At 34.8% G+C, this 27,162-nt stretch overlaps 3 protein-coding genes across 3 annotated transcripts; 2 read left to right on the plus strand and 1 right to left on the minus strand.

Moving 5' to 3' along the window:
* Positions 1-5,438: 5,438 nt before the first annotated feature.
* On the plus strand, positions 5,439-7,414 carry LOC147402960 (transcription factor TCP22-like). Its single transcript, XM_086438380.1, has one exon. The coding sequence runs from the start codon at positions 5,640-5,642 to the stop codon at positions 7,119-7,121; it is 1,482 nt and encodes a 493-aa protein (XP_086294506.1). The 5' UTR covers positions 5,439-5,639; the 3' UTR covers positions 7,122-7,414.
* Positions 7,415-12,306: 4,892 nt separating this feature from the next.
* Positions 12,307-19,082, minus strand: LOC147402961 (TonB-dependent heme receptor A). Its single transcript, XM_086438381.1, has 2 exons — positions 18,922-19,082; positions 12,307-12,769 (listed from the first exon to the last, which is right to left on the minus strand). The coding sequence occupies exons 1-2, from the start codon at positions 18,992-18,994 to the stop codon at positions 12,555-12,557; spliced, it is 288 nt and encodes a 95-aa protein (XP_086294507.1). The 5' UTR covers positions 18,995-19,082; the 3' UTR covers positions 12,307-12,554.
* Positions 19,083-20,677: 1,595 nt separating this feature from the next.
* Positions 20,678-26,276, plus strand: LOC147402962 (uncharacterized). Its single transcript, XM_086438382.1, has 5 exons — positions 20,678-21,493; positions 22,748-23,215; positions 23,810-24,187; positions 24,273-24,340; positions 25,684-26,276. Exons 1-5 carry the CDS (start codon positions 20,900-20,902, stop codon positions 25,892-25,894), a joined length of 1,719 nt encoding a protein of 572 aa, XP_086294508.1. The 5' UTR covers positions 20,678-20,899; the 3' UTR covers positions 25,895-26,276.
* Positions 26,277-27,162: the final 886 nt, after the last annotated feature.

Consider the following 27,162-nt stretch of genomic DNA (forward strand, 5'->3'; position numbering starts at 1 on the left):
CTAAAATCAAAATCATTATTAAATAAAATTGCATGCATATAACCTCTAAATCCATCTTTAAATTAATATTTAAACAAATCTTTTTATTTATTTATAATGGGGGTGTCTGGACCATAGGCCTGACTAGCAAGAATATTTAGATTAACTATACTAAATTGAAGCCCATATTAATAATACTCAATTATCCACAAGGCACGTACAATAATAAAATGAAATAAAAAAACTAAATAAAAATGAATCTCAATGATGCTTCCCTTCAAACTTTAGTCCATAATGTCAATATCATTCTTAAAGAAAATAAAAACATAAGTAACATGATTAGTGCATATCCATTATCTAAGGGATGATAATCATAACATAAAACTGTTGTAAAATTTTATTCAAATATTAATTATGTACCCAAATGAAAATAAACTTAAATATCATGAAAAGTTTAAAATAAAGATAAAACAAAAATCCTTAGCTACTACAAACATATCTAAAAAGAAATAATAAAAAGTATTTTAAAAATAAATAAAAATATAGAATTAATATAAAAACATTTATATAAATTAGTGTAGAGCATCTCAAGTTGAGTTGGGTTGTCCAAACTCTCAATCAGAATTGAAGTCGGGCTGAAATATTATAATTCAGACTCAAATCATTTTCTACATAACTCGACCAAGCTCACCCATCAATCGGGTTGAGTTCCTACAAAGACGGCCAAGTTGTAACCCTAGTCAAAATTCGATGACTTCTAAAGAGTGACTAATGAACTAAAACATGTGAAATCCAAATTGTCGCAATAAAATGAGCATCTTGAATATTAGTTGTGTATCTCGAGAATAAATTCTTTTCATTAGACTCATATTTTAACATGAATCATTTCTTGTGTTCTTATTATTAATATTAACACTTAGAGATTCATTGGCAACCATCATATTGATGAGTACTGCGGAAAGCATATTATAGAACTGGGAATAAAGTAGGCCACGTTGAATAATGAAATTCAGAGGTAAAAAATAAACTTGATAACATAGGTATCAGAATAAACAACTTTCTAATACAAAAATATAACTTTACAGCTCAAAACAAAAGCCTCGTGGAGTGACACAATTTGTGTTTAATTTGTTTTCATGACAAATTATATAGATATTTAAAATATTAATTATTAAATTATTATTATATTATATGTAATGTTTTCACAAAAAATAAAATAATTATATTTAAAAAATGAGTCGTGATAATCTAATTATCCCAACATGACACACTCAATCGACCCTCCTGATGTGATAAATTCGGGAATCGTAAATCTATATATCTCAGGATACAATTTTTATGTAAAATGGTGTTCTGTATCCCAAGACATACAGATCCACGATTCTCCAACGTGGGATAATCAGATTATTACAATTCTAAAAAAAAAATATTGTTTTACTAACTAACCCAACTAAATCGAGTCATTCTAGAAGGAGTGGGAGAGAGAGAGAATTAAGGTTGAAAATCACTAGGCCAGAAAATTGAATTTTGGGAGAATTATTTTGTCGGTAAACATGTGCCACGTGTATCTAAATGACCCAAGCAATTATTTCCTTTTTACCCTTCGCTTTTAAAAGGAAGAGAAACTGATCCTCTAGAGGACACTAAAGCGCCAACCGCATTGGATCCGATAACAACCCCACTCATCAGATAATTATACTGTCCATTGTCGATGGACAAAGATTTGTTCAACTATCAAACAACCTCTAGTGTGGGCCATATATGGATCAGAGCCAAGATTGGAAGTTTGAGCTTAAAAAGTCAATTATGTAAATATTTTATTTGTTCTAGACTTTCGATAATTCATTCTTGATCAATCCGCTCTAAACTTAAATAACTTCATTAAAAAATAATTTAATAGATTATCCAAAATTTTAACTTTAATATTATATTTTATAGAGATTAATTTTTTTTTAGTGAGGACAATATCGTGTTCAAACAACTCATTATTTGTTTGTGTCTTCTAAGATGATGTATTTGGGCCCTAAAAATGGAAATACAATTAAGGAGTAAGAAATTAAGAATGAAGTATATTATATGCTTCAAATATGTTTCGATGATTAATTCCATGTGAATGTAAAGCAAAATTCTAAGATCTATATAAATAAATAAAAAGATTCTTTCACCATTGATCAATACATTTTAAATTTGAGAATTCATGAATATCTATTTTTGTAGAAAAAATATTAATATAAAGGACTAACGTGACATGCATAACCAAATGATGATCTCATGTTTGACAATTGTGAATCTGACCCTACTTTGTGGGCTCAAGGTTAAAACCCTAATTCTTATTATTATATTATTATTTTGGGTTTGGTTGGCCTTGGAAATTTAGCTAGCCAACCTTCTTGATATTTAATCATAATATCATGAATATTCAATTAGAAAAATGTTGAAGTGACATTAAAATTTATATTGTTTCACACATGACTGACGTGGATGTGTGTATGGAATCATAAATGTTTCTCATTGAGATATGAGTGAAAAACATTTATAGCTATGTGTACACTTCCATGTCAGCAATGTGTGAAAGATATGAATTTTATTTGAATGGAAAGAAAGAAAATTAAGAGAAGAAAACATAAAATAGTTTTCTCTCCACGTTGTTTGGATAGATAGGAGATAAAATAAGAGAAATATTATAATAAAAAAGTAATTTTGTTCTAATTTTTTTTTCTCATTTGAGAGAAAACAAAATTGAACAATTTATTCTCTTACTTTCTCTTCAATAATTTTACCTTATCTCCTCATTTAACTTCCCAAACAAGATAAATGAAAATAAAACTGATTATTTTATCTTTCTCTCCAATTTTTATCAATCCAAACAGAGTGTTAATGTCACTCTAGCAAGACTCACTTAATAAAACATGAGAACCTAGGCAATCTGTCCTCCTTTTTTTTTCTTTTTTTTTTCTCTTTGTTTTACAAGAAAGAAACTGATTCCTCATGCAGCCTATAACTTATTCCTACATTTCACTATCTATTTTCTTGCTGGACACGAAAAAGTCCAACGACGTTGTACCTTAGAAGAAGATCTTGTATTTTTTTTTTCCTCCAACTTGCTTTTGAGTTTTGTCTCTACCCGCGAAATAAGGTGTCCCTTGTTGCAACTCTGTTCGCATAAGCCAGCTGTGTAGGAGAGAAAGTTGGGTTGTTGGCCTTGATTAGCGTCGTCGTCACTATCAACTAGAAAAAAGAAAAGATGTCAATCAGTGAGGAAAAACAAATAGAAAGACTGAAAGAAGGAAATGGTGGAAAACAAACAACACCACTACAATTGGCAAAAAATTTCCTTTTTTACTTCAAATATAATATAATTTATGCTTGGGTGTGATTTAGAATATCCCCTCCATATTTTTGTTATATTTTAGATACCCTCATATTTTTTTCAAACTAATGATATGTCCATTGGATTTTACTTTTCTTTTATAAATTAATAGAAAATGACCTCAATACCCTCATCTTCATACTCTAATCATTAGAATTATTTGGCACGTGTCACCTTGAGATCCAAGACATGCCACCTCATCATTCGAGTTAGATTATATGTAATTGATTGAGTATTTGGTCTTATATAATATGACATGTGCCATTAGATTGGAGTTGGGATTGAGGAATCTAGTGAGAGAGTTTGGAGTCAGGCATGATCCTCTTATGGCACCAACCCTACTACTAGAGAGTAAAGTCAGTCATTTTCAGGGTAGTTGTATGACAAGCCATCATTGGTAGGAATCCAAGAAAAACCATTTGGGGAAAAATATTATGAATTGGGAGAATAAAAGAGGTAATTGATCTTCACTATCATTCTTCCACACAATTAAAGAATTTTGATTGAAGCACAAATCAATATTTACACATCTTGAGGAGGGTTGTGAATTATTTGCATCCACACTATTTGATCTCTACGATACATTACTTTTTAGAGTCAGACTAGTCTTATTAAGTAAGGTTTTCACCCTTAGTTAGGTTCCTTTGACTCACCTTTTGACATTCAAAAGCATGATCCAATGCTTCAGGGTTTTATGAACTTTAAAAAAAAATTAATAAAAAATTCATGTTGAATTTTTATTTTAAGTTTGAGAGTTAGGTGGAAGTTCGGTAGTTGTCTGTTTTGAAAACCTTGGGTCAAGTTTAAAAGAAATTGTTTTGGGTAATTTTTTTTTTAATTTACTTATTTCAATTTTTAGATGAAACTTAGGGTATGTTTGATTGCACATGGAAAATATGGTGGAAAATCAATTTCCATGAAAAATGACATTTTTCAAGTGTTTGATTGCACATGAAAATGAAAATTCATTTTCCACCCTAATCAAAAAGTCCACCAAAACATGGATTTAACTTTCCCACCCATATGGATGGGAAAGTGAAATCCACTCATATTTTACATCTCCAATTCTTCTCTACTCATATATTCTTCTTCCCTACCACCACCATCACTATTACATTAACTTTGTTGTCGTCGTCACCATTGCCGTCATAGTCTCGGTCTCCATCATCATCATCTCCGGTCACCTTCTCTCTCTCTCTCTCACCTCCTCCGCCACCATCACCATCACGTTCTCCCCCCTATCTTTCTCATCATCTTCTTCCTCACTTACCTCCGCCGTGGCTAACGTTGCAACCATCACCACCACGTTCTCCCTTCTTTTTCCTCACTTACCTCCACCGCCACTGTCTTCGTCATTGTCGCCGTCGTCATTGCCACCGCCGCCACATCCTCCCCCTTCCCTCTTCCTCCTCATATTCTTCTTCCTTTCCCCCTCCTTCTCTTCTTCTTCTTTTTTCTCATATTTTTTTCATGATTTTATCCAAGTAAAATCAAACAATAGAATTTGATTACCTATTTTCCACAACTATTTTTCCATGGATTTCAAATTCCATGGAAAGTCAGTTTCCATGCAATCAAACATACCCTTAGAGGACTACGGTATTGGATTGTTGTTGTGGTAATCCATTTGAACCAAACAACCCTAAGTAATGCAATGCTTAAAATCTTACTATTCTAGTAAGGTAAGTGTTTTACCATTTTTTATTTATTATTTAACCTCACTTCAGTCCATTATATTTTCATCTTCACCTTAACATCTTATTGAATACCTTTGATTTTCTACACTCTTCAAAAATCCTATCTTGTTCCAAGATTTGAAGCTTAAGTAGATAGAATCTAAGGTCTGAGATTAGGTAAAGTAACTCTTGGTAGGGGTTAAAGACGACTAATTTGGGGAAGAAGAAATGAACGGTTTTGGTTACATGTCAAAGACAGGGCAATTAAGTCATTTTATATTAGTATGCTGAAGTAGACCAAGTTTCATGTCAAAATACAGGGGTGTCTCAAATATTTGACCAAAACGTGGAGGGGGTATGTTTAAATCACCCTAGACCCTAAATTCTTTATTTAACATTCTTTACGAGGCCCCACGAGTGGCCTGTATTCCTTCTCTCTCTTCCTCAAGCACACAATCAGAAGGAAGAACCCCCACACGTTCAACACCAGTTCCACACGTGTGTACTGTAGAATAGTCTCTCTCTCTCTCTCTCTCTCTTTGAGTTCTACAGAAGAAGATCGAGATGAGATAGAGAAGGAAAAATCTTTCGATAATTCTTGAAGAATCGAAGCGATGGAACCGAGAAATCCACAAAAGAATATTAGTTCAGATCATCATCATCACCACCACAATCATCAATCTTCTTCGCTGCAACTAATTTCCTCTGAAGATCTATCGAACCCATTAATGGCGTCCATCTCAATCCAAGCTGGAGAAAGAGAAAGAGAAAGAGAGAGAGGGAGAGGAACCTCTACATCTACTTCAAGTACCAATAGTACTAATAGTACCTCACCAAACCTTCTAGATCCTTCTCTCGCAATCTCCACCAAATCCACTCGATCTACCGTTGATGATTCCACAAAGAAACAACAACAACATCAAGAAGAACAACAGTTACAGATCACAACAACAACAACGAAGAGATCATCGAAGGATCGACACACGAAGGTGGACGGTAGAGGACGAAGAATCCGTATGCCCGCGGCGTGCGCTGCTAGGGTTTTTCAATTGACGAGAGAATTAGGGCACAAATCTGATGGAGAGACGATCGAGTGGTTGTTACAGCAATCTGAACATGCGATTCTTGCTGCCACAGGTACTGGTACCATTCCCGCTAATTTCTCAACTCTCAGCGTCTCTCTCCGCGGCGGCGGCGGCTCAACCATCTCAGCGCCGGCTTCGAGGTCTGCGGCGGCTCCTCATTCTTTCCAACACCACCACTATGATGATGGGAGAATGATGGGTGGTGATTTGGGAATTTCAAATGCTTCAATGTTAGGGTTTCATCATCCTCATCTTTTAACAGCAAATCAGATTGGGGAATCGCTTCCGAGTGGTAATTCTGGTGCAGAAGCTGATAACTATTTGAGAAAACGCTTTAGAGAAGATCTCTTCAAAGAAGAATCACAATCGAAGGGAATTGGTGGTGGTGATGATTCGAGCTCACCTTCGGCGAATAAATCGTCGAGAACCGAATTCCAATCAGAAAGACAACAACAAGAAGCTGCTGCAAATGTTGCAGCTAGTGTTGGAGGTCTAATTCGGCCTCCAATGTGGGCAATGACACCAGGGATGAACAATGCATTCTGGATGTTGCCCATCACGACTGGGTCCACTGTCCCAGCAGTGTCCACTACTCCAATGACCACTGTTGGTTCATTAGAACCGGCACTATGGTCCTTCCCTACAATGGGAGGACAGTATCGAACTACATCGATACATGCTGCCAATAACAACATGCCTCTGCAATTTGTGCCAAGAGGCGGCATGGGTGTGGGCACACACCCACTTGGGTCGATGCATCAAATGCTGATGCAGCAACACTCGCCTGCTGCTGTATCTCAACATCTAGGGCTTGGAATCTCGGAGGGTAATTTGGGTATGTTAGCTGCTTATAATCGAAGTGGATTGAATATGAATTTCGAGCAAAATCATCATTTAGATCATCAACGACAACAACAGCAGCAGCAACAACAACAACATAGACAACAAGTTCATCACCACCAGCCTCGGGACTCAGATAGTGATGATGAAGATCCAACCAATTCAGAGTAATTTAAATATATTAAAGTCAAAAGTTGATGATTCCTTCTCTCTCTCTTTCCTTTTTTTTTTCTTTTAAGCAGAGGAAGTGTAGATTGTTTGTTGAGTTTTTCTTTTTGGGTGGTTTGAATCACATCTGAATCAGTGAGTAAGCTAGGAAGACATTCCTACTACTCCTTTGAGGTTTGTAATTTTATTTTATTTTTCTTTCAAAGAGATCAAAGGATGAGCTGACGAGCAGATGAGACTGAGAGAGATTGTATGTATAAGATGGGTATTTATTTATGAATTTTTTTTTATGAGCACATCATCAAACATCAAAACACTATATTTTGTTGTTTCATTTCTCCAAGATTTGATCTGTCTCTCATAACGTGTAGTTGGGTATCATTGATAAGGCATTTATTACTTTTCTATATTTTACATTGTTGTTTGTTAAAGATTTAGTGTATAATTTGTTGGTTGTTCCGTGTTTCAAGGGAAATTTTCTTTTAAGGGTCTCTGTACTTATGTATGATTGCGGAGAGAAATCGGTGGAAATTGATTTTCAAGGGAAAATGCGGATTTTGAAAATAAACCATTTTTCTTGGGAAAAAATACTTTTCCTTTTTAATGGAATATTATTTTCCCACTTGATATCACGATTACTCCTAACCCCAAATTAAAAAATAAATTTTGTTTTTTTTTTTATTAATTGTGTTTTAGGTGCAATCAGATGCTGGCAAATATTTTTTGAAAAACAAAAAAATATATTTCCAAAACTGATCATAATTTGAAGTGAATGGTTTTCTTGAGAAAGTGTTTTCTTATGATGCATAAAAGCACCCTAATGTGGGTGTGGGTGTGGGTGTGGATCTCCTAAAAGCTTTATATTGAGCCAACTAACATGCTTGTTTGACTGACCCACTGTTTCTTTTTGATAGGTAAGCGAGATTAATGGTCAGTAACTGCTATGTGCCATGTGAAGGTGGAATTTGAACCCTAGTGGCCCAACCATAGTACCATCTCTCACAAACTTTAACTAATTTAGCAAACTCTGGCACCTTCACTTTGTCACATACAGTTTAAAAGGGCAAGCCAAAATTTTGGAAAAAGAATCGTGATTAAACTCTATCTAACTTAGCAAATTCTGACACCTTCACTTTGTCAGCAAGTCTGGACTACGATATAAAAGGCCAAGGAAAAACACTCCTGCCTCCTCCTCTTACAAACGCCATTATCATATAATCACAGATCATTTGCTTGGGGATACACAAAAAAAGATTTATGATTCTATATATCCCGAGGTAAGTGGTCTATATATAGTTCTATAATTGGGGCGTAGGGAGAGTCATATTATCATGACTTTTGGAAAAAACAAGAAAGGGTGATGGGACCATAAATATAAAAATAAAAATATCTATTAAAAATATAATATAGACATTTATTCTACATTTACGTTATATTTTGAGAAAAAAAATTTAAAAAAAAACACTATTGAATATCTTCTACATGATAGTATGTTTCCATGCATAATTCTACATTTTATGATGTTCAAAAAAGTTTAACTAACAACGAATTTTTTGAGTAGAATAAGACATTATTGAAAAATATTAAAAAATTATAACATCAAAACATTACCATTAAATCTCATATTAAATAATATTTATAAATCAAATCACAAATAATCATAAAACTATAGCAAATAACCATAGGCCTATAAAATTAATGAGATTTATAATTTTTATTATTTAAAATGTAAAAAAAAAAAAAAAAAAACAATTAAAACGTAAAACCATGTTTATTTGTTTTTTAAAAGATTTTCTTAGTGTATAAGCTTTTTAAATGAGACTTTTTCAAAAAAGATGATCATTTTTTTTTTTTTAGAATGTTGTGTGGGTTCTCCACTAACCAACCTTTAGTAGCTTAGAATGTTTGTGGGAGGTAAATAAGAGGTTTGTCAATGGATCATGTTTGGATTGAATTGGGTTCGATCCGGATAAATCCAAGGATCAGATTCCCCAGCTTGGTGTAGTTTTGTCGTCCATGGGCAGGAGTTTGCTCCACTGTTTAGCTTTGAAGCCTACTACCTTTAGAGTTGCAAACCAACCGTTTGGATTGGACTCAAAACCGATCCAATAAGAATTGAACGGATTCCTGTAGTAGTCAGGAATTTTATCGGAATTCAATATTGGGATCCAACTCCAATCTTATGACAATTTGATCAGGTTTGGATTTTATTCAAAATATGGACAAACTCATAAATTTAAACAATATATATATATAATTTATAAACTTTCTCAATTTATTGGATCGGAGCATGATTGATCAAGAACCAACCAGATAGATTACAAAATTGGATCATTTTTGGAACCGAAATCCATTACTGGATCAGAACAGATCGGATATTAGGTTTGGTTCGATCCATTGACAACCCTAGTAAACAAGAAGATGTGATCTTTTATATTTTGGGGAAATATTGGGTTAACACAAGAAGATAATGTTTGTATCTATCTATAGTTATTTGTAATTTCACATCATCTCATTTGATTTCCCATGAATCTCACAAATTAATATAATTCAAAAAGAAAATGATGGTTTGAAAGATGTAATTAGTTTAGTGAGACCCACTTGGGAAAGGTAATTAGATTTTGAAGTTTGATATTTATTTTTGACACTTGACGTTGGAAGGCCTTAACTTATGATCTACTGCTAAATAATTGTAATTGATTAAGACAACTTACAACTTAAAGGTTAGGTGATGGCCAACATCTTTCTAAAACATTTAGGTACTGTTTGCACATCATTTTGGGATTAGATTCTCCTCATAGAACCCCTCACAAAAAAAAAAAAAAAAAATGCTTTTGTTTGGTTTGAACTTCCAGCTTCTCATTTTTATGAGAAGTGGGATGGTTCTCAGCCTATTTAAAATTTTAATTGGCATAAAATTATTTATATTTTTATTAATGGGTTCACTTGATAATAATAATAATAATAATGGTATAATGTACAATAATGCCACACTTGTGATTTAAAAACATTAGTCATTCAAATACAATCTAATATATAATAAACAACCAGTAACTTTTGAAAATCCAATTACACTAGATTATTATAGAAGTTATTCAAAGAAAAAGTGATTTTGCAAAAGCACTTTGGTTGGAAACAAGATTTGAGATTACCTTTGGGGAGTAGGCAATAATAAAAATATAAAATAGATGGAAGTTATCACCTGCCCACACACACAGCACTAAAAATATTGATTATATAAGATATCTCTCTCACCTCAATCAATGTTTGCTGAATATAAAAAAACAACCATCCACAAAGAACAAATGAGATATTGTTGAATAGAAGCAAATCTTACCTCACACAATTTTATATCATTAAACATGATTTTGGATTTCTCTTGATTTGATTATCCGGGAAAAAATGCCAAACAAATAATTAAAAGGAGATATAAAAGATTCCCTTGTCTCAAGTCTCTTTTTGGCTCAAAGCATAGTTTTCAATTTGACTTTATATAAAATATATATTTTGAAGGATAGGTGCATTCAAAATTTGGTATAAAAAAAAAAGGGTTGGAAATTAATAAATAGAAAAAATTAAAAGAAATTTGTAATTTTATCTTTTGTATTTAACAGGTAATTTTAAATGGGAGATGCTATATTACAATACTTTAGGAACATAGATTTGATGTTTTGAAAATTATGTGCTAAGCTGATGAATTAATGGCACAACACCATGTGTATTGAAAAGTTACTAAAAATTAAACATTTACACTGTTCCCAAAAAATGTCTTGGAATTTTCTCTTGGTGACCAATCAATTTTGCTCATTTAACACGCATGACATCATGTCATTGGTTCATCAGCTTAGCACATAATTTACGAAACAACAAATCTCAATTCATATTTTAGTGTGTGTGTGGGAAGTGTTTAGAAGCCCTGAAGAGAGCCAAACAATTTTCAGGTTACGAAATAGGCTGATTTTTTGAGGAGATCATCCTCACAAAAAATCGGCTCATTCAAAAATTTCTAATCTTACTTTACAAGTTGAAGAATTTTGGATTGTCCGATTTTTGCAAATCACTTTTGACAGGATTCGAAATTTTGGAATGAACTGATTTTTGGTGAGGATGATCTCATCATAATAGAGATCATCCTTACTAAAAATCAGCCCATTCCAAAACTTCTAACCATACTTTGAAAAAATGTTTGGCACAATGTTTGATTCTCTTTAAGGCCACTGAACTTCACCCTATATATATAAGTGTTGGATAAAATGAGAAGAGATATCATTGAAAAAAAAGTGTTGGGCGATGCTAACGTCCCCATGAAGTCTTTGATGTTAGCATTGGAACGGATCAAGGGACATGTGTAAAAACAATGTAACATTAATAAATTTTCAAAATATAGGTTAGAAGTTTCGGATTGAACTGATTTTTTGTGAGGATGATCTCTATGATGGGAAGATCATCCGGAAAAAAAATCAGTCAAATCTGAAACTTCTAACTTCATTAAAGTGATTTAGAATGTGGACCGTCGATTTTTTTACCAATAATTTGTAAATCACTTTTTATGGATTTTGAAGTTTCAGATTGAGCTGATTTTTTGTGAGGATGATCTTCTCATCAAAGTGACCATCCTTGCAAAAAATCAGCTCCATCAAAAACCTCTTAACCCACATTTTGAAAAACCATTGTTTTTACATGTCCCATGAACCACCCCCTATACATTGTGCAAAATATTTATCCTTAAAAGCAATCCATGTTAATTTTTAGGGGTTGTATGATTGCAAGGAATTTATTTCCGAGGGAATATAAACTCCATGGGAAACTAGTTCGACTGTGTAAATGTGAAAATATGAAAAAGAGAGTTGATTTTTAGATTTGGGAGTGATGGTCATCATGAGACTAACATTTGGGAGGTGAAAAATCATTTTCCCAAGGGATGGGGGATGAGAAAAAAAATTCCCTCCCAAGAAGGAAAATAACATTGATTAGAAAGTTAAAGTTTAATTCTAGGAAAATTGAAGAAATTTTTTTTGTTTTAGCTCATTTTTCATGTGGATTTAATAGACTGTTAATTACGAAAAGGCAAGCCTCAAGTTCAATTCTCTTTCTGATAATTGCAACGCAATCCAACTAAGATCGATTGTCTAATCTTTAGAACGATAAGTTCTCACTTTTCAGTCTCTGCATAACTCACATTCAAAAATTCTATTCTAACCAAAATACGGTATTATTAAAAGCGCAGATGCCTAAACAAGAACAGAATCAAATCCATTTAAACGGGAAAAAAATATAAAAAACCAACCAAGCAGCATTCCAGTACCAATGCCAGGGGATTGTTAGGATGATTGAACAAAAGAAACTCCTACTTTTAGGAATGTTAAATGATCCAAAAACCATAGGAACGGGAATATGAAATCCGTCTTACTTATTTCCACTTAAGATGATGACAAATCATCCAGAAGCAGTCTTCTTCTGCTGGAATATGACGGCGAAGACAGGAACACCTACACCAATGCTGAAGGCAGTAAACACACCAAGACTCATCTTCAACTTCTGATATTTCATCCTGTCCAAGTTATACATGTGTTTCGCGTGAAGGTAGTATGGTTCATCATGGCCATGTCCACCCATTCTCTTCACCCCAGTTGAGTGAAATCCTCGTTGAACTGCCAAACACATTTGCAACAATGTAAGTAAGATATCAAGAAATGGAATCATGCAGTCTTAAGTAAGCCTTGGTTAGCTAAACTCTTATGACAACTGTGGAAGATGGTAGGTCTTCCCCTGGAGAGACTTGTTGTATCAGGTCTAAGAATCAGGAGTCCTTGAATGTGTTAGTCTTCATAGATGATATCTCATAGCTTCAGACTGGGAAGAACATTGAATTGGTACCAAGCTTAAATACTTGGAAAATTAAATTTAAACTCAAGTATTTGGGAAACTTAACTTGGGTGGAGAGTGGAGACCACCACCTATAGATATCGTTGCCAAGGATGCATATAATAAATGATAACCTATGGATGGATACAACAGTTTTTATACAGCACCCATTTACCATTTAGATGTGCATAAGTAATGAAGAGTCAAAGTCCTTACTTTTAGAATCAGTGGAGTACTCAATTCATACATTGTAAGAGGCTTCTGCTCAGGAAGGAATCATTCATGGAGTTTTCACTGCCAATGAATGCAGGATTGCTCATGGAATTTTCATTGCCAATGAACGCATTCTTTTGGAACTCCCTAGGGAAGAGCTTAGGATCCATTTGGTAACCATTATTATAATCAATAATCAATTATAGGATTCATAATCTATCATGCTGGGTTTTTAGGGTACTTGGCAACATCATATACCCAATTTAAGGAGGCCCACCAACTTTCATTCTAATAACTAGTTTGATCTGATCCTTCCCTTCGATCTTGAAACTAAATATTGAGAAGTGGAAAGGTGTCTATCTAAATAAGTACACAGAATGGAACCATATCAATTTGTTTTTTGGATTGGATTTGGATCTAAATATTTTGATCCATTAAAGAACTGATATGTTAACAGATCAGATCCGACTTGTACCGAATTGGATTTGGATCCAATACGGTAAAAAAACCATTTGAGTTATTGGATCAGATCCATTAGGTACCAGATCGGAACCAGTTGATCCAACTCTTACGAGTATTTTCCAAATTAGCATTGACTCGATTCGAATCCATGATAGCCCTACTAATAACCCAACACTGGAAACCCCATCTTCATCAACAATGTCTGATCCTATCGGAACCCATCTGATTAACACAGGAGCCTATCCCATCATGGTTGACGAGTTACTAAAGATGAGTCCTCTCTCCTCTCTTCACCTCCGCATTCTTGTCTGCAGCGGTGGTGGGAGGGAAGAGGTTTGCAAAGGAGAATGCTACTTCATTATCCCAACCCTTCTCTCTTATTCTACAAACTCCCAACCACCCATCATTATCACTAGCAAGGAAAAAGTGAAGCGGTGGGATGCAATCAAAGAGAGAGAGAGAATGATTGTCAAATGGTACCTAAGATGGAAATGGATTGTACCTACAATCACATTTATCAAATTTTAGTGTGCAAGTGACCAACTTGGGTTTCCTGAGGAAATAGTGAAACTGGATCAAGACGCCTCCACTTGAATTTTCGCAACTTCAAGACCCTTGAGACTACCCTACCAGGCTTCCCCCTCCTTTTTTGGAGTGCAACAACCACCTCAAGTGGTCACATTGAAAGCATAGAAGTGCACCAAGGTCATACAAGGACATCTAACCTGATTGCAACATGTGTTGCGATCAAGGTTGCGGAGAATAAATGGGGAGAGCTTTCAGATTTATGAGATCTTAACGGACACCTCACCTGATTGCAACGCATGGCGCAATCAGGTACATCCAACATAAACATTGAAGGAATTTGGAGTGTTCCTACTGTCAAAATGATAAATAAGATATTGAAAAAAAAATATTGATTGACATAAAAGTAACTAAAAAGTTGTCAAATACATTTTATCCAAAAAGTTAAGTCATTAGACAAAGCCCACACATGGTCCCACAGCCCAAACCTAACCCACATGGCATGTGCATGTTCACATGTATAATTACCATATGCCTTATCCCAACTTAACTTTATCTAAGGCCAGAACAATTCATACTTATAAACCACAACAATTATCTCTACTTAGTTAATGCGAGACTAAAAATAAAAATACTTGAGAATAACTAATAGAAAAATTAAAAACAACACGAGTTGCCTACTCTAGGATTATAATTTTCAATTACTCAAGCGTTATATTGACCAATCAAAAATATAAACCTCATATCCCTACTTGATAGTCGTGGGATATGCCTTAAATTAGTACTTATACGACCTATAACCCCCCGAAAAAGTAGTTTACAACAGACCACCATGTATACCAATAAAAATATATAAAACACAAAAAAAAAAAAAACACATAATAGAAAAAATTTGTATTAGGCTTGTTGCAGGTGTCACAAATGCCAAAGCAAGACATGTCCCACAACTATCAACTGGGAACATGAGATCTATGTCCTTTCTTCGACAATAAACACTTAAGTGATTGAAAAATCGAAGACCAAAGAGATCTACTTGAAATGGTATTTGATTTATCTATTGGTTCTTCTTATATTTTATTTTATAGTCTCACATTAACTAAGTAGAGAAAGTTCATATGGTTTATAAAGGGAGTTGTCATAATCTTAGGTAAACTTAAAGTAGAATACGGACTATGGTAACCACATATGTGAGTGAGCAAGCGCACGACACAATGAATCAAGACGAGTTCGGGTCATTGGGGCCATGAACCAACATGTCAACTTTGTCTAATGACTTATCTTTTTTTGGAGTGTTAAATAATAAATATTTAATAAGTGTTATAAAAACAACTCCAAACGTGTTCAATACCCACATCTGGATCCTGGAGTAGTGAACACACTTTTAATAACAGAAGATGTAGTACTAAATAGAATCAAATGAAAGAATAAGATTCATTTAGCCAACCTCAAATATTTGGGGAAATGCTTCGATGATGATGTATCAAATAATGAAGTTACTTTTATATCCTATTCAATTCTCTTTAATGACCTATATTTTCTTTTCACAGTCGGTTTCTTCAAATTCTTCACATTTTTATGTTAAATGAAATTGATTGAGCCATGCGTCACAATTAGCTGACATGTATATTGGAGACTTACAAAGTTGTAACCACCTCTCTTTTATTCTCAAACATGCCATTAAAGAAAGACCCAAAGTGCACCTTATGTTGCGATCAAGTTAAGTGTTCTTGGAGATCCTTCTTTATAAAATGAGACCTTCCCTACCTCAATATATATATAAATCCAAAATATTCAGATTTTTTTATCATTGTCTGTCCTATCTTTACCTATTCTTTTATTGATTATCTATTTAAATCAGTACAAAGAATGAAACGTTGTCTGTTCAATTGACAGAGGGAATTGGTTGTGTTGTCTTGCTTCTGTCCAGAACAATTAATCTTAAACGCAACAATCCAGAGAGACCTTAAAAATCGCATGTGATGTGGGGAACAGTTCTGCATTACGATATCACACATAACGCAAACTTTAATTAACATTTCTAAGTTTTCAACAACATTCTTCTATTTGTCATTCATAGAATTATTTGATCATTGATGCTCTCTGACTTGGATTAAATGTAAAATACAGATACATATCAAGATAGTAGATAGTTGTTTTTAGGGCTAATTAGAAGGTCGATGAAACCTGATTCACCTATTTCCAGCCATGCATCAATGCACTGTCTAAGATTGGCCTTCCTCTTACAAACCTTTCTCTAGGAAGGGTCAATTTAAAGATGCATACCAATAATTTTGAGACTATTTTGTCACAATTTCCCCCCAAGTTTATTGTTCAAAGGTCCAAAATATAATCCACACCATTTTTCTTAGGAGCGAGGACCCTAAAAAAGTTATTCAAATCATAATCTAGGAATGCTTCCTCCTCCTAAAATTCTTTTGTGTGCATTATGAAATCATCTTTCATTACCTCCATACAAATTCGAAAGCCATCATGGTGAATCTATACGAGCTTGAGAAATATTCTCACCCATTCCTTAATAATGCATTGCACTTCCTCTTCCTTGAAAGGACTCTCTAGCTGCTCCTGGTCCAAGCTAATTTGCTCAAATACAAGACCACTCAGGAGAGGTCTAGATCTTTCTTGCTCCAAATATAGATTATCTTATTACTTCGCTACACCTTTCTTGAGTTGACTCTCCTCTTCCAACCAGCTCCCATTTATCCTAAGCCCAGATATATAGTAGTTAGATCTTCTTTGAGCATCAACCACACCGTGAAAAAAACTTCGCATTTTTATCTCCTTCTATCAGCTATCAAATCCCAGCCTTTTGTTTCGAACACATTTCTTCCAACTTAGAACTTTAAAAAATGTTTTTTTTTTTTTTTTACATTAATTATTCATTTATTTCTCCCAGCCTTTTGTTTCAAACACATTTCTTCCAACTTAGAACTTAAAAAAATGTTTTTTTTTTTTTTTTTACATTAATTATTCATTTATTTCTTCCTAGGGCAGCCCTACTTCTTCCACTTTCCTATCCAGAACTTCAATATCCTCAAAAACCGGTTTCCTTTTTGTTTTCTTTCTCCGCTCTACCAAATTCATGTTTTTGGAAGCATACCATACCTCTTCCATAGAAATATGACGATTGCTACTCTCCTACTTTTTGAATTTGAATGGGATGGGGTGTTGTGTGGATCTTGAATTCCTCAAGAACAATAGAGCCATTGTTTGAAGCAAACCTGGATACAAACATTTGCTTGACCGCATACAAGTGCTACTCCGACCAATATGAGAAATAACTCCAATCTACTGAGCATCGACCTTATATATTGTTAGACTAAGTATAATAACCCCCTTCAAGGAGAAGGTCAATAAACTTATTTTTAACTTACAAACTCCCTAAAATTCATCCTTCTATTCAGATGACACCCTCTTTCTTTTCATAGATGTTCTAGCCACCCGTGCTCACTTATCACCGCAAATGATTTACAATATCACAAGAGTTGTCTCTAGATAACGCCATAGCACAAGTCAAAATCAACAAACATGGATCTTACAAGTCATTTTCCTTTTTTTCTGTTTGAGCAGTAATGTTTGAACTCAACGATTAACAATTTCAACCTCCTATTCATATCAAATCTCAACCTAGGTAATTTGAATATTATATAATTCCTTTCAAGTCTACGATAATTGCGTGAATCTTACAAGTCAAACACAGCTCACAATTCATATCAAATGATTATCTCAAATCTTACGAATGGAATAAAAGCATGGTCCACAATTTCAAACGAATGAAACCAATAGTTCCGATGTTTGTATTTTTGGTTCTGCTAAACTATAAAGAGTACATAACAAAAATTACTGGGTTTTCTCACTGATTAGCTAAAACGCATAACTGGTACACCCAATCGAAAGATTGAGAAGTGAGGGTGTTGATAAAGAAGATAAATTTGTTTCGACAATGAATTGATGCGATACATTCATTTTGATTTTTCATTTTGTCAAAATACTATTGCTTATATAACTTTGTGTTTAGACAAAAAACATCTCTATAGACCATATAGGGATAGCTAGGTAAATTACCTTGCATTCATTTTGCAAGTTTTTGTAAAAAAAAAAAAACATTGTTATCATTCATAATAGTTAGATGTATTATTTTATAATTTTAATCCAATATCATTTATGCCCAATCCCAAATGTTTGAGTAAGTATCTCATATTCTCAACTCATAAATTAAATTACAAAAAAAAAAAAAAAAAAAAAAAAACCTAAATGAATCTAAAAATCCAACCATGCGAATCTCAAATCAATTTTCATCCTACTCTTTTGGATTTTACGATACCATTCAATTCTGATAACATTGGTTTCAAGAATCTTAGTTCTTTAGGGCAGAAAAATAAGGATCTGCCATTGAATTTGTAGGGCAACTAGATCAACCAGGCGATAAGAAACAAACAAGACAACATTTATCACAGAAATTTAAATAAAAAAAATAATCTGATCAACCTAAGAACTGATTTCTTAATCAGAAAATGCATAACAAGAATTAAAAAAATAATAATAAAGAAGAAATTGTAATATAAGAGATCTCATGAATTATGAACTGTAGCATTATAAGCCTAAAAAGAATCAAACAAGAATCAAGATAGAAAGAACTTCGATGATGGAGCGAGATTTGACTAGATAATCGAATTTATATGATAAAAACAACTGTTGATCTAGTAAAGAAGAAATAGACCTGATTTTGAGATAAATTTCTCAGAAGATGTCAATAACTTCATGCCGGATCTCAAACCACTGTTCAAAGCCATTACTGTTTCACAGAGATGAAGAACAGACGACAACGAGAAGCTTAGGTCTCCTCTTTCTAAATGCCCTAAAGCAGAGGTACAAACGCAACACAACACAACGATCTATTTGTAAAGAATCCTAGTGTCCAATGAACGGTTGAGATGGGAACCGTTTTCTAGAGATACTCTGAAAATTTGGTTATGAAACTTTTTTTTTTTTTGGTATCCCATCTCAGCCGTTCGTTGGAAACAGAAGAGAAGTCTACAATTACGAGGTATGTGGACCCCGTGATGCCAATCACCAACCACACCCCGAGCATTGTCATCAAATGACGATTCACTCTGATTATCTCAACCAGTTAACATGATGACTCGCCTAATTCGTCTCCCAATCGTTCCGTAACTCGAGTCCAACCTCGCATGTGATAAGTGGTATGTCAAAAGAGTATAAAATTTGTACTTATTTGTCTTAGAAATACCTACGAAAGTTACCATACATAAAATTATAAGCAAATTTAAAGATGAAGATAGATGATAATTAACTAAAGTAATCACCTTTAAAATTAATGTTTGAACACGTGGATTATAAATGAGAAACAATCAAAGATATAAGATTTTTTTTCTTCTAAATTATAATTATATTAAATTCAGTTTCGGATATATCAAACCATCAAATGCCTATATATGAATCAAACCTGATTTGACTTAACTTTTTTTTTATGGAATCGAGATGGAACCCAAGCTAACAATGCCCAAACCTCACCCAAGGTATGTCTCAACCTAGTGGGTTTGAGTTCAGCTTGTTGCGTTGAGCCCTATTAATGGATTGGTACATGTTTATGTCCAATTATAAGGGTACCTAGCATTTTAGTTTGAATGTCCACATTTAAAAAAAAAAGACTAAATTATTGGCCAGATATGAGCACTCATACTTTATCAATTTTATTCTCTTTTTTTCGCTCGTCTTTCTCCATCTACAAAGAAATTCAATGCTTATCTGCATCTATGACGGACAAATTCTGTTAACCTTTATCAAAAATCATCATTTTTTGACAAGAAATTTCATCATTGTCATCTCTTTCTCATTTTATACAATTTTTTGTTTGAAGCTCTTTGAAACAATGAATGCAAATTGAGACATGTTTGAATGTTCACTCAAATCATCCTCAATCAAGAAGAATCACAAAATAGGTGAAGAAATCATAAAAAAGTTGGAGATTTTGGATGATGGTAGCAGTGAAAATGGATGAAGAAGATGAAGATTTTCAATGTTGAATTGTGATTTTGGACTGTGGGAGGTGCAATAGCGTTGGTGACGGTAGTGAAGTAGATGAAGAAGAGACATATCATGTGGGTGCCCTATGAAAATAGGTGATCAAACTAAATATGTAGTCGACTACCTTTAATTTGTTTAAAAGTCGTAGCCCAAGTTGAACCGGGCTGAGCCTGCCCGATCCATTGCCAGCCCTAGTTCATGGTCCACTATGCGGACACCGTTCATTAGGAATTGGGAAAAACCTTTTCAACTCCCCCAAACAAGACAGAAAAACAACCACCACCAAAAACCAGGTGAGATTCCAAATCTAACCATTCGATGATGAAGCAGAAAATCTCGAGGATCATCAACGATCATAACATAGAGATGACGTGCCACACAATACTCGTAAGGCGAACGCTAATACTTCCCTCCTTTGCTGTCAATATCACGGCCTCTTCTCCGAGGCCAAAAACCCTCCCTCCCTCCAAAAAGAGGAACATAAACCCTAAAATTTCGCCTCTTTCAAAGTCATCCAAAACCCTAAAAATCCCATCTACTTCAAAACCTAGGAAGCTCCCGCTCTCTCATTTCTACAAAACAGAGGATACGAAACTGAAAATCAAGGAAGCTAAGCGAAGGAGAGAGAAGCTGTGAAATGCTCAGTAGTGATGCAAAAGCTGTGGCGGCGAAGCCCTTCAGGCCCCCTTCTTTGCTCTGCGGTACCCACTCCTCGTTTTCTCATTAACAACAAGAAGAAGAATCTCAACTTCTCTTCAATGCCCATCGCCACCACTACCACCACCACTTTCGCCAGTTCTATCGCTGCCATTGACGCCACTGCAAAGCCTCTCTCCAGAAAACCAACTTCAGCCCGGTTCGCTCCCTCCTACTGTGGCATTTGCCGTTGTTCAATCGACATTGGACCGTCTCCGGTTCGGGCTTGGGTGATTTTTAAAGAAAATCGGCCTGGAGCGGCCCGGTCTGCTTGGTTTCATACCAAGTCTGAAGGGGTTTTGCAAGCGGTATCAAATGAGGGTTCGAAGAATTCAGAGACTGAAGAGGGGTCAGACTCGCATGGTTGCGAAGAGAGGCAGTTGAGACTGCATAAGAGACAGAAGAGTTCGTCGAGTGGTGGTGGTGCTACGCTGCCTGGGAATCCTGACCTTCTTACGATTCCTGGAATCGGTCCAAGGAATCTTAGGAAGTTGGTTGATAAGGGTATTGGAGGAGTTGCAGAACTTAAACAACTCTATAAAGATAAGGTAATTTTTTTATTTTTTTGTTACACAATCTGTCTCCTTTTTCTTTTCTATCGTTTAAACTCTAAGAATGCACACAAAGAATAATTGAAAATTTTAGGACGCGTTTATCTGCATTATTAGTAGATTTTTAAGTCCGCGATGGAGCCCAATCCTTCGAATTAGTCGAAAACACAAAATCTTGATGGGTTTTCACCTCTGTTGGGTTGACAACCTAAGCTGGTAGAGGGCCAAGACGAAACCTATTTCTATGTTGGCCAGCTCAACGCAGGCATCTATCAGCCCATTCATTCTTTTTTCAATCAAGCTCCCATAAAAATAATTGGAAATTCCTAACTGTATAGGGTATGGAATTGTGCATTTACATGAAAAACAGGGGTAATACACGTCTCTTGAGGATGTTTAGGCCCTTTGTTGTCCAAGTATGTGTCCATCACAAGAGAAATGTTCTTACATATCCGACCACTTAATTTAGTCATTGATTATTCTTGATTTGCTGTACTCCTAGGGTGACTGTGGCATTGGTTTATGGTCAGCTATCCAAGGTCTTTATGACGTTGGACAAGACATTGAACATTTGTCTTCTCACTGGCTTCCCTTGGGGTTTTCCTCAAAGGATGGGCTTAAGGCCTATAGTAAAGTACATCTACAATTTTTAGGAGCCTTTGGTGCATATCTCGAGGTGATATGTATGTGGTTGAGATAAATCACAATATTTTGGTTCTACAGTCGATATTATCAAAACCATTGATTCTAGATATTCATGATTGGACACTTATATTAAATTCGTCAATATTGCATATTATGATTTATGTTTCTAGGAAAGACAAAAACAAAAACGAAATTATCTTTTTTGCCCTAATTGGGACATTTCCAAAAAAGTCACAAAGTTTCATTATTTTCTCTTTTACCATTCTCATTCACAAAACACTGCTGGTGAATTCTACAATCTTCTAGCTTGAATAATAAAGAAATTAGAACATTGCTATTGTTTGTTTCTTTTAGAAGTTCACCAAAGAATTTCTAGAAGGCCCTATTTTTTCCATTTAAAAGATTTCCCACCATTTTCACACCAAAAACTTGAGATCTCGTGTCTTCTAAAATTCCTTGTTTTTATTGGGTAAATTGAAAAACTCTCCTAAGATATTTGGTGTTTTGATTTGATGTATGCACCACACTACAACCATTAAGGTAGACATCTTCTGTTTGCTATATAATCTTCCCCTGATAAGGTTTCTGATCTTTTCTTCGTTGCAGTTTTTCGGGAAGTCTAGTCAGAAAATGGTTGAATTCTTACGGAGTTCTGTAGGAATCATTCACAGAAATCATGCAGAGAGTATAACCTCATACATCAAAGAAAGTGTCGACGAAGAGTTGCAGGAGGAAAACCCAGACTCAAGTGCTAAGTCTCCTCGAAATAAACGGCTCACCTTCTGTGTTGAGGGAAATATCAGCGTTGGAAAGACCACTTTCCTTCAGAGGATAGCTAATGAAACACTTGAGCTTCGTGATCTAGTCGAGGTGGTTCCAGAACCTATTTCCAAGTGGCAGGACGTTGGACCTGATCACTTCAATATATTGGATGCTTTCTATGCAGAGCCACAGAGGTATGCCTATACATTCCAAAATTATGTGTTTGTAACTAGGGTCATGCAGGAACGAGAATCTGCTGGTGGAATTAAACCTCTTAGACTGATGGAAAGGAGTGTTTTCAGCGATCGGATGGTATGCACTCAGTTCTTTTTTAATATTAATTATAAAATGGACCTAAAATTAGAGAGCTGCTATTAACACACCAACTTTTACTTATAACACACAAATATGTATGTCAAGAACAACCCCAAGGGGCTGGCCTAGTGGAAAGCCGAGCCTTGATAAGCTCCTTAGTAAAAATGGGCAGTGTTCGAAACCCCACGAAGTAATGAATTCCTTTGGGGCCACCCTCAAGGGTCTAGTTGACCCTTGACTCAACCAGTTGCGTGTAGGACTTTCTGAGGGGGTGGTGCGTGTGACCGTGGGATTAGTCTCACCCGAAGGGTTGGGATACCCACAATAAGCAGAAAAAAGAGAGTCAAGAACTGCTTAATTTCAAAAGGATTAGTGTGTTGTAAGTAAAAATTGGGGTGTCAATAGAAATTTTCTAAAATTATCCTTCTAATACTATCAAATTTCCATTTTTTCGTCTACACTCAGTAGGATCATTTTTGTTTTTGACAAGTTCAGTAGGATAACTTTGGTCTCACACCCATTAGGAAAATTGAAACTGTATTTGAGGGTTCACGAGCTTCTGCTTTTTCTCTATATTGCTACATAAAAAAGGTCTTCGTACGAGCTGTTCATGAAGCAAATTGGATGAATGAGATGGAGATCAGCATCTATGATTCATGGTTTGATCCAGTTGTTTCATCTCTGCCCGGACTCATCCCTGATGGATTCATATATCTTAGAGCGACTCCTGATACCTGCCACAAGAGAATGATGCTACGTAAGAGAGCGGAGGAGGGTGGTGTTACCCTGGATTACTTGCGTGACTTGCATGAAAAGCATGAGAGTTGGCTGTTCCCCTTCCAAAGTGGCAATCATGGTGTATTGTCTGTCAGTCAGCCACCCATGCACATGGATAGTTCCTCACATCCTAACATACGGGACAGAGTGTTCTATTTGGAGGGTGATCATATGCATTCAAGTATTCAAAAGGTTTGCCTTTCTTCTCATATTTGTATTACTTAAGCATACACTTCTTCTTTAGGATTATGTCTCAGCTGTCTTTGCTTATGACCAGGTTCCTGCTTTGGTTCTGGACTGCGAACCCAACATTGATTTCAGCAGAGATATCGAAGCAAAACAACAGTAAGATTATAATAATTTACTTCTTTATATTTCTCTTAAATTACTTGATAACATGTGTTTGTGGAAGTTGCTAGGTAAATGTATTCTGGCATTTTCCCTTATTATTTAACCATGGTTTATTCATCTCCCTTATTATTTAACCATGGTTTATTCATCTCCTAAGATGTCTTGTATAAATATTCTATCTCAATAATCTTGTATTTTGTTTGGATCATGTGTTAAATGTTCTTATTTGTTTTTTAACTTTTTTTTTTAAATGTTGATTATGGCTCCCATGAATATGTAGTCGCGTCATTTTGTATTCAGAGTATCTGCCATGTTATTTATACACATTCACATATCATCATGAACATTGAAAAGTCTTACACATTTACGTATATTGGATATATGATTAGATTGGTTATGTCAACATCAATGAGCACTCTTTCTTTGTCTCAAGTGTCTGGAAAGGTATCCTCAAAGATAGTTCAAGGAGTAGCTTACCGAGTGGGGAAATGGGGCAAGGTCAGATTTGTTAAAACATTTGGTGTGGGGGAGGGCCTTATGAAAAAAAATAATTCCATCCTTAGATGTCATCCCATAATATGGGGGAGCAAGAGTCAAGGATTGCTGGAAAGTTGATGGTAATCATCAAGCTTGGGCCTTGGGTTTCAAAAGAAATTTCAGTGATTGGGAGATTGAGGTTTTGGGAACCTTTTGGGGTTCTACAAGAGAGAATAGTGGTTCCAGAAGAGGAAGATTGAAGTTTCTTGATAAAATCCTTATTCCATAAGTGGAGGAGGAGATGCTTTTTTTCTTGATAAAGTATCTCCATCCTCATGTATTATCTCAGAATCCTATGGAGCAAGAGTCGAGGATTGCTGGAGATTCTTACTTGGAGAACCTTCCAAAGTAGAATTTTTAGAAGAAGCCCTTGTGGTGGGAAAAAAAAATACTCCTATTATGTGCTTCTTAGGCAAGAGAGTGGGGAGTTAATTCATCATCCCTTCAATCGTTGTAGCCTCTCTAGAGCTTAGTGGAGAGCTTTTGGGGTGCATTGGGTAATTCCAGAATCTCTTCGCCAATGGAGTATGGATGCTTTTAAACTGAATGAGGAATGGAATTTGGTGGCTGAATCCTTTTTGGGTCTCTAGTGCTATATGGAAGGGTAAAAAACAAAAAATTAGATGAAGGAGAGGAGAAAGACTTCGAAATTGTTATTTACTATCATTAATTATAATTGTAGAAGATTGGAGAGACACCCTTTCTCATTACTTATTCTATTTGTACATTGCATTTTCTTAGTTTTTTGCCCATTTCTTAAATAAGTTGAAGATAACAGATCCAATTGTGCTTCTGTGAAGGTATGCTCGTCAGGTAGCGGAGTTCTTCGAGTTTGTGAAGAAAAAGAAAGAAGTTCCATCTCCAAAAGCTGCTGATGAAGCAAATGGTTCAAACAAACATGTAGTGCTGCCCCATAAAGGATTGTGGGCACCTGATGGGAATCATTTTCCAGACTCTGCACTGAAATCTCTGGATTTTAGACGAACAATGTCGTCATACCTTTCTAGTTAGCTTCCGTGTTTCCATGGATATTTTTTGCCGGTCTGAAGTTCTCAGAAAAAAGACGGTTCTTATCTGACTTGTGTGCTTGCATGTGCTTTGTCCAGCTCTTTGCGCATGTAAATGTTTGCCGATATATATGTAGAATATGTTTTAAGGTTGTAAGAGGAAGAAAAAACAAGATTCACTGGTTGACCCATCAACTCTTTCTATTTCCAGTTGCTTATGACGTGGTACTAATGTCATTGTTCTTCAAATTTTGGGTCTGTGCTTTGCCTTCGTTGCAATGGCAGCTTGAAGCAAGATGTTTTTGGATTTGTCACCCTTTGTATTTATATGAATTTGAGGGTGAGGCTTTGTTGTTATTATTGGTATACATCATGTTGATTATCTATTCTGATGCCTACTACAATGAGAGAAGGGTGTGTATGGTTAATCGAAATGCACATTAGGTAGTTTTTTAAATTACAAGAAATCCTTTGATGGATCCATCAATTCATTCTAAATGATCAATCTGTATATTAAGTATAAAATAAAATAATGCTTTTTAAGTTTTAGTTTTTTTTGTTTTTTTTGGACAATAATTAAGTATAGAATTTTAATTCTATCCCATATATTTAAGAGAAGGGAGAGGTTTTTGACTTCTCAATAAAATTTCCTTTTTACATAAATCAAATATAAGGTTGCAGTTGGTAACATTTCCGAAATCTGAAGTTTGAAGTCTCGAACTAATTTTTGTTTTCTGATTTCTGATTTAGAATTTCTGAATTCATTCAGCGTCCTTCATCGTTGATTCAAAATTTTTGAATTTCGATTATAAAGTTTGGAATCTAAAATGAAATAAATGAGATTTTTTTGCTTTGAAGGTCCTCCATTCCAACTTTGAAGTGTTATCAAACACACTAAGTAATAATAATAATAATAAGAAGAAGAAACACTTGTGTTTGGATTTATTTGTGATTGTAAAGATGGATGGCCCACCAAAATCTCAAATCTCAAATTCAAATCCAATGGGGAAAATTTATCATTTTAAATTTATTTTGTTTTTAAAGTTCATAAATTTGTGCGATCTACATCATTTTGGAAGTTGAAGATGTGTGACCTATGAATGAAAAAAAAAAAAAAAATACTTCTAAATATTTTACTTTTGGGTTAGACCAGTCTGATCCATCCATCAGATCAGTTTAGTCCGATCCGATTAGTTATAGGTTAATAATTGGTCTGTTTTTTTAAAACATTTTTGCTAGGACTGTCAACGGATACTTATTGGTTCAGATATA

Source organism: Akebia trifoliata, chromosome 4 (assembly GCF_017979445.1).
Source record: "Akebia trifoliata isolate Shusen 1 chromosome 4, ASM1797944v1, whole genome shotgun sequence".
NCBI classification, from domain to species: Eukaryota; Viridiplantae; Streptophyta; class Magnoliopsida; order Ranunculales; family Lardizabalaceae; genus Akebia; species Akebia trifoliata.

Bases quoted from the DNA above. Each gene is read 5' to 3' on its own strand.
- LOC147402962 (XM_086438382.1), top strand. From the start codon at position 20,900: ATGCAAAAGCTGTGGCGGCGAAGCCCTTCAGGCCCCCTTCTTTGCTCT. The intron at 23,216-23,809 runs GTATGCACTCAG...TACATAAAAAAG, and splicing joins GTGTTTTCAGCGATCGGATG to GTCTTCGTACGAGCTGTTCA. The intron at 24,341-25,683 runs GTAAGATTATAA...GCTTCTGTGAAG, and splicing joins GATATCGAAGCAAAACAACA to GTATGCTCGTCAGGTAGCGG.
- LOC147402960 (XM_086438380.1), top strand. From the start codon at position 5,640: ATGGAACCGAGAAATCCACAAAAGAATATTAGTTCAGATCATCATCAT.
- LOC147402961 (XM_086438381.1), bottom strand. From the start codon at position 18,994: ATGGCTTTGAACAGTGGTTTGAGATCCGGCATGAAGTTATTGACATCT. The intron at 12,770-18,921 runs GTCTATTTCTTC...TGTGTTTGGCAG, and splicing joins GAAATTTATCTCAAAATCAG to TTCAACGAGGATTTCACTCA.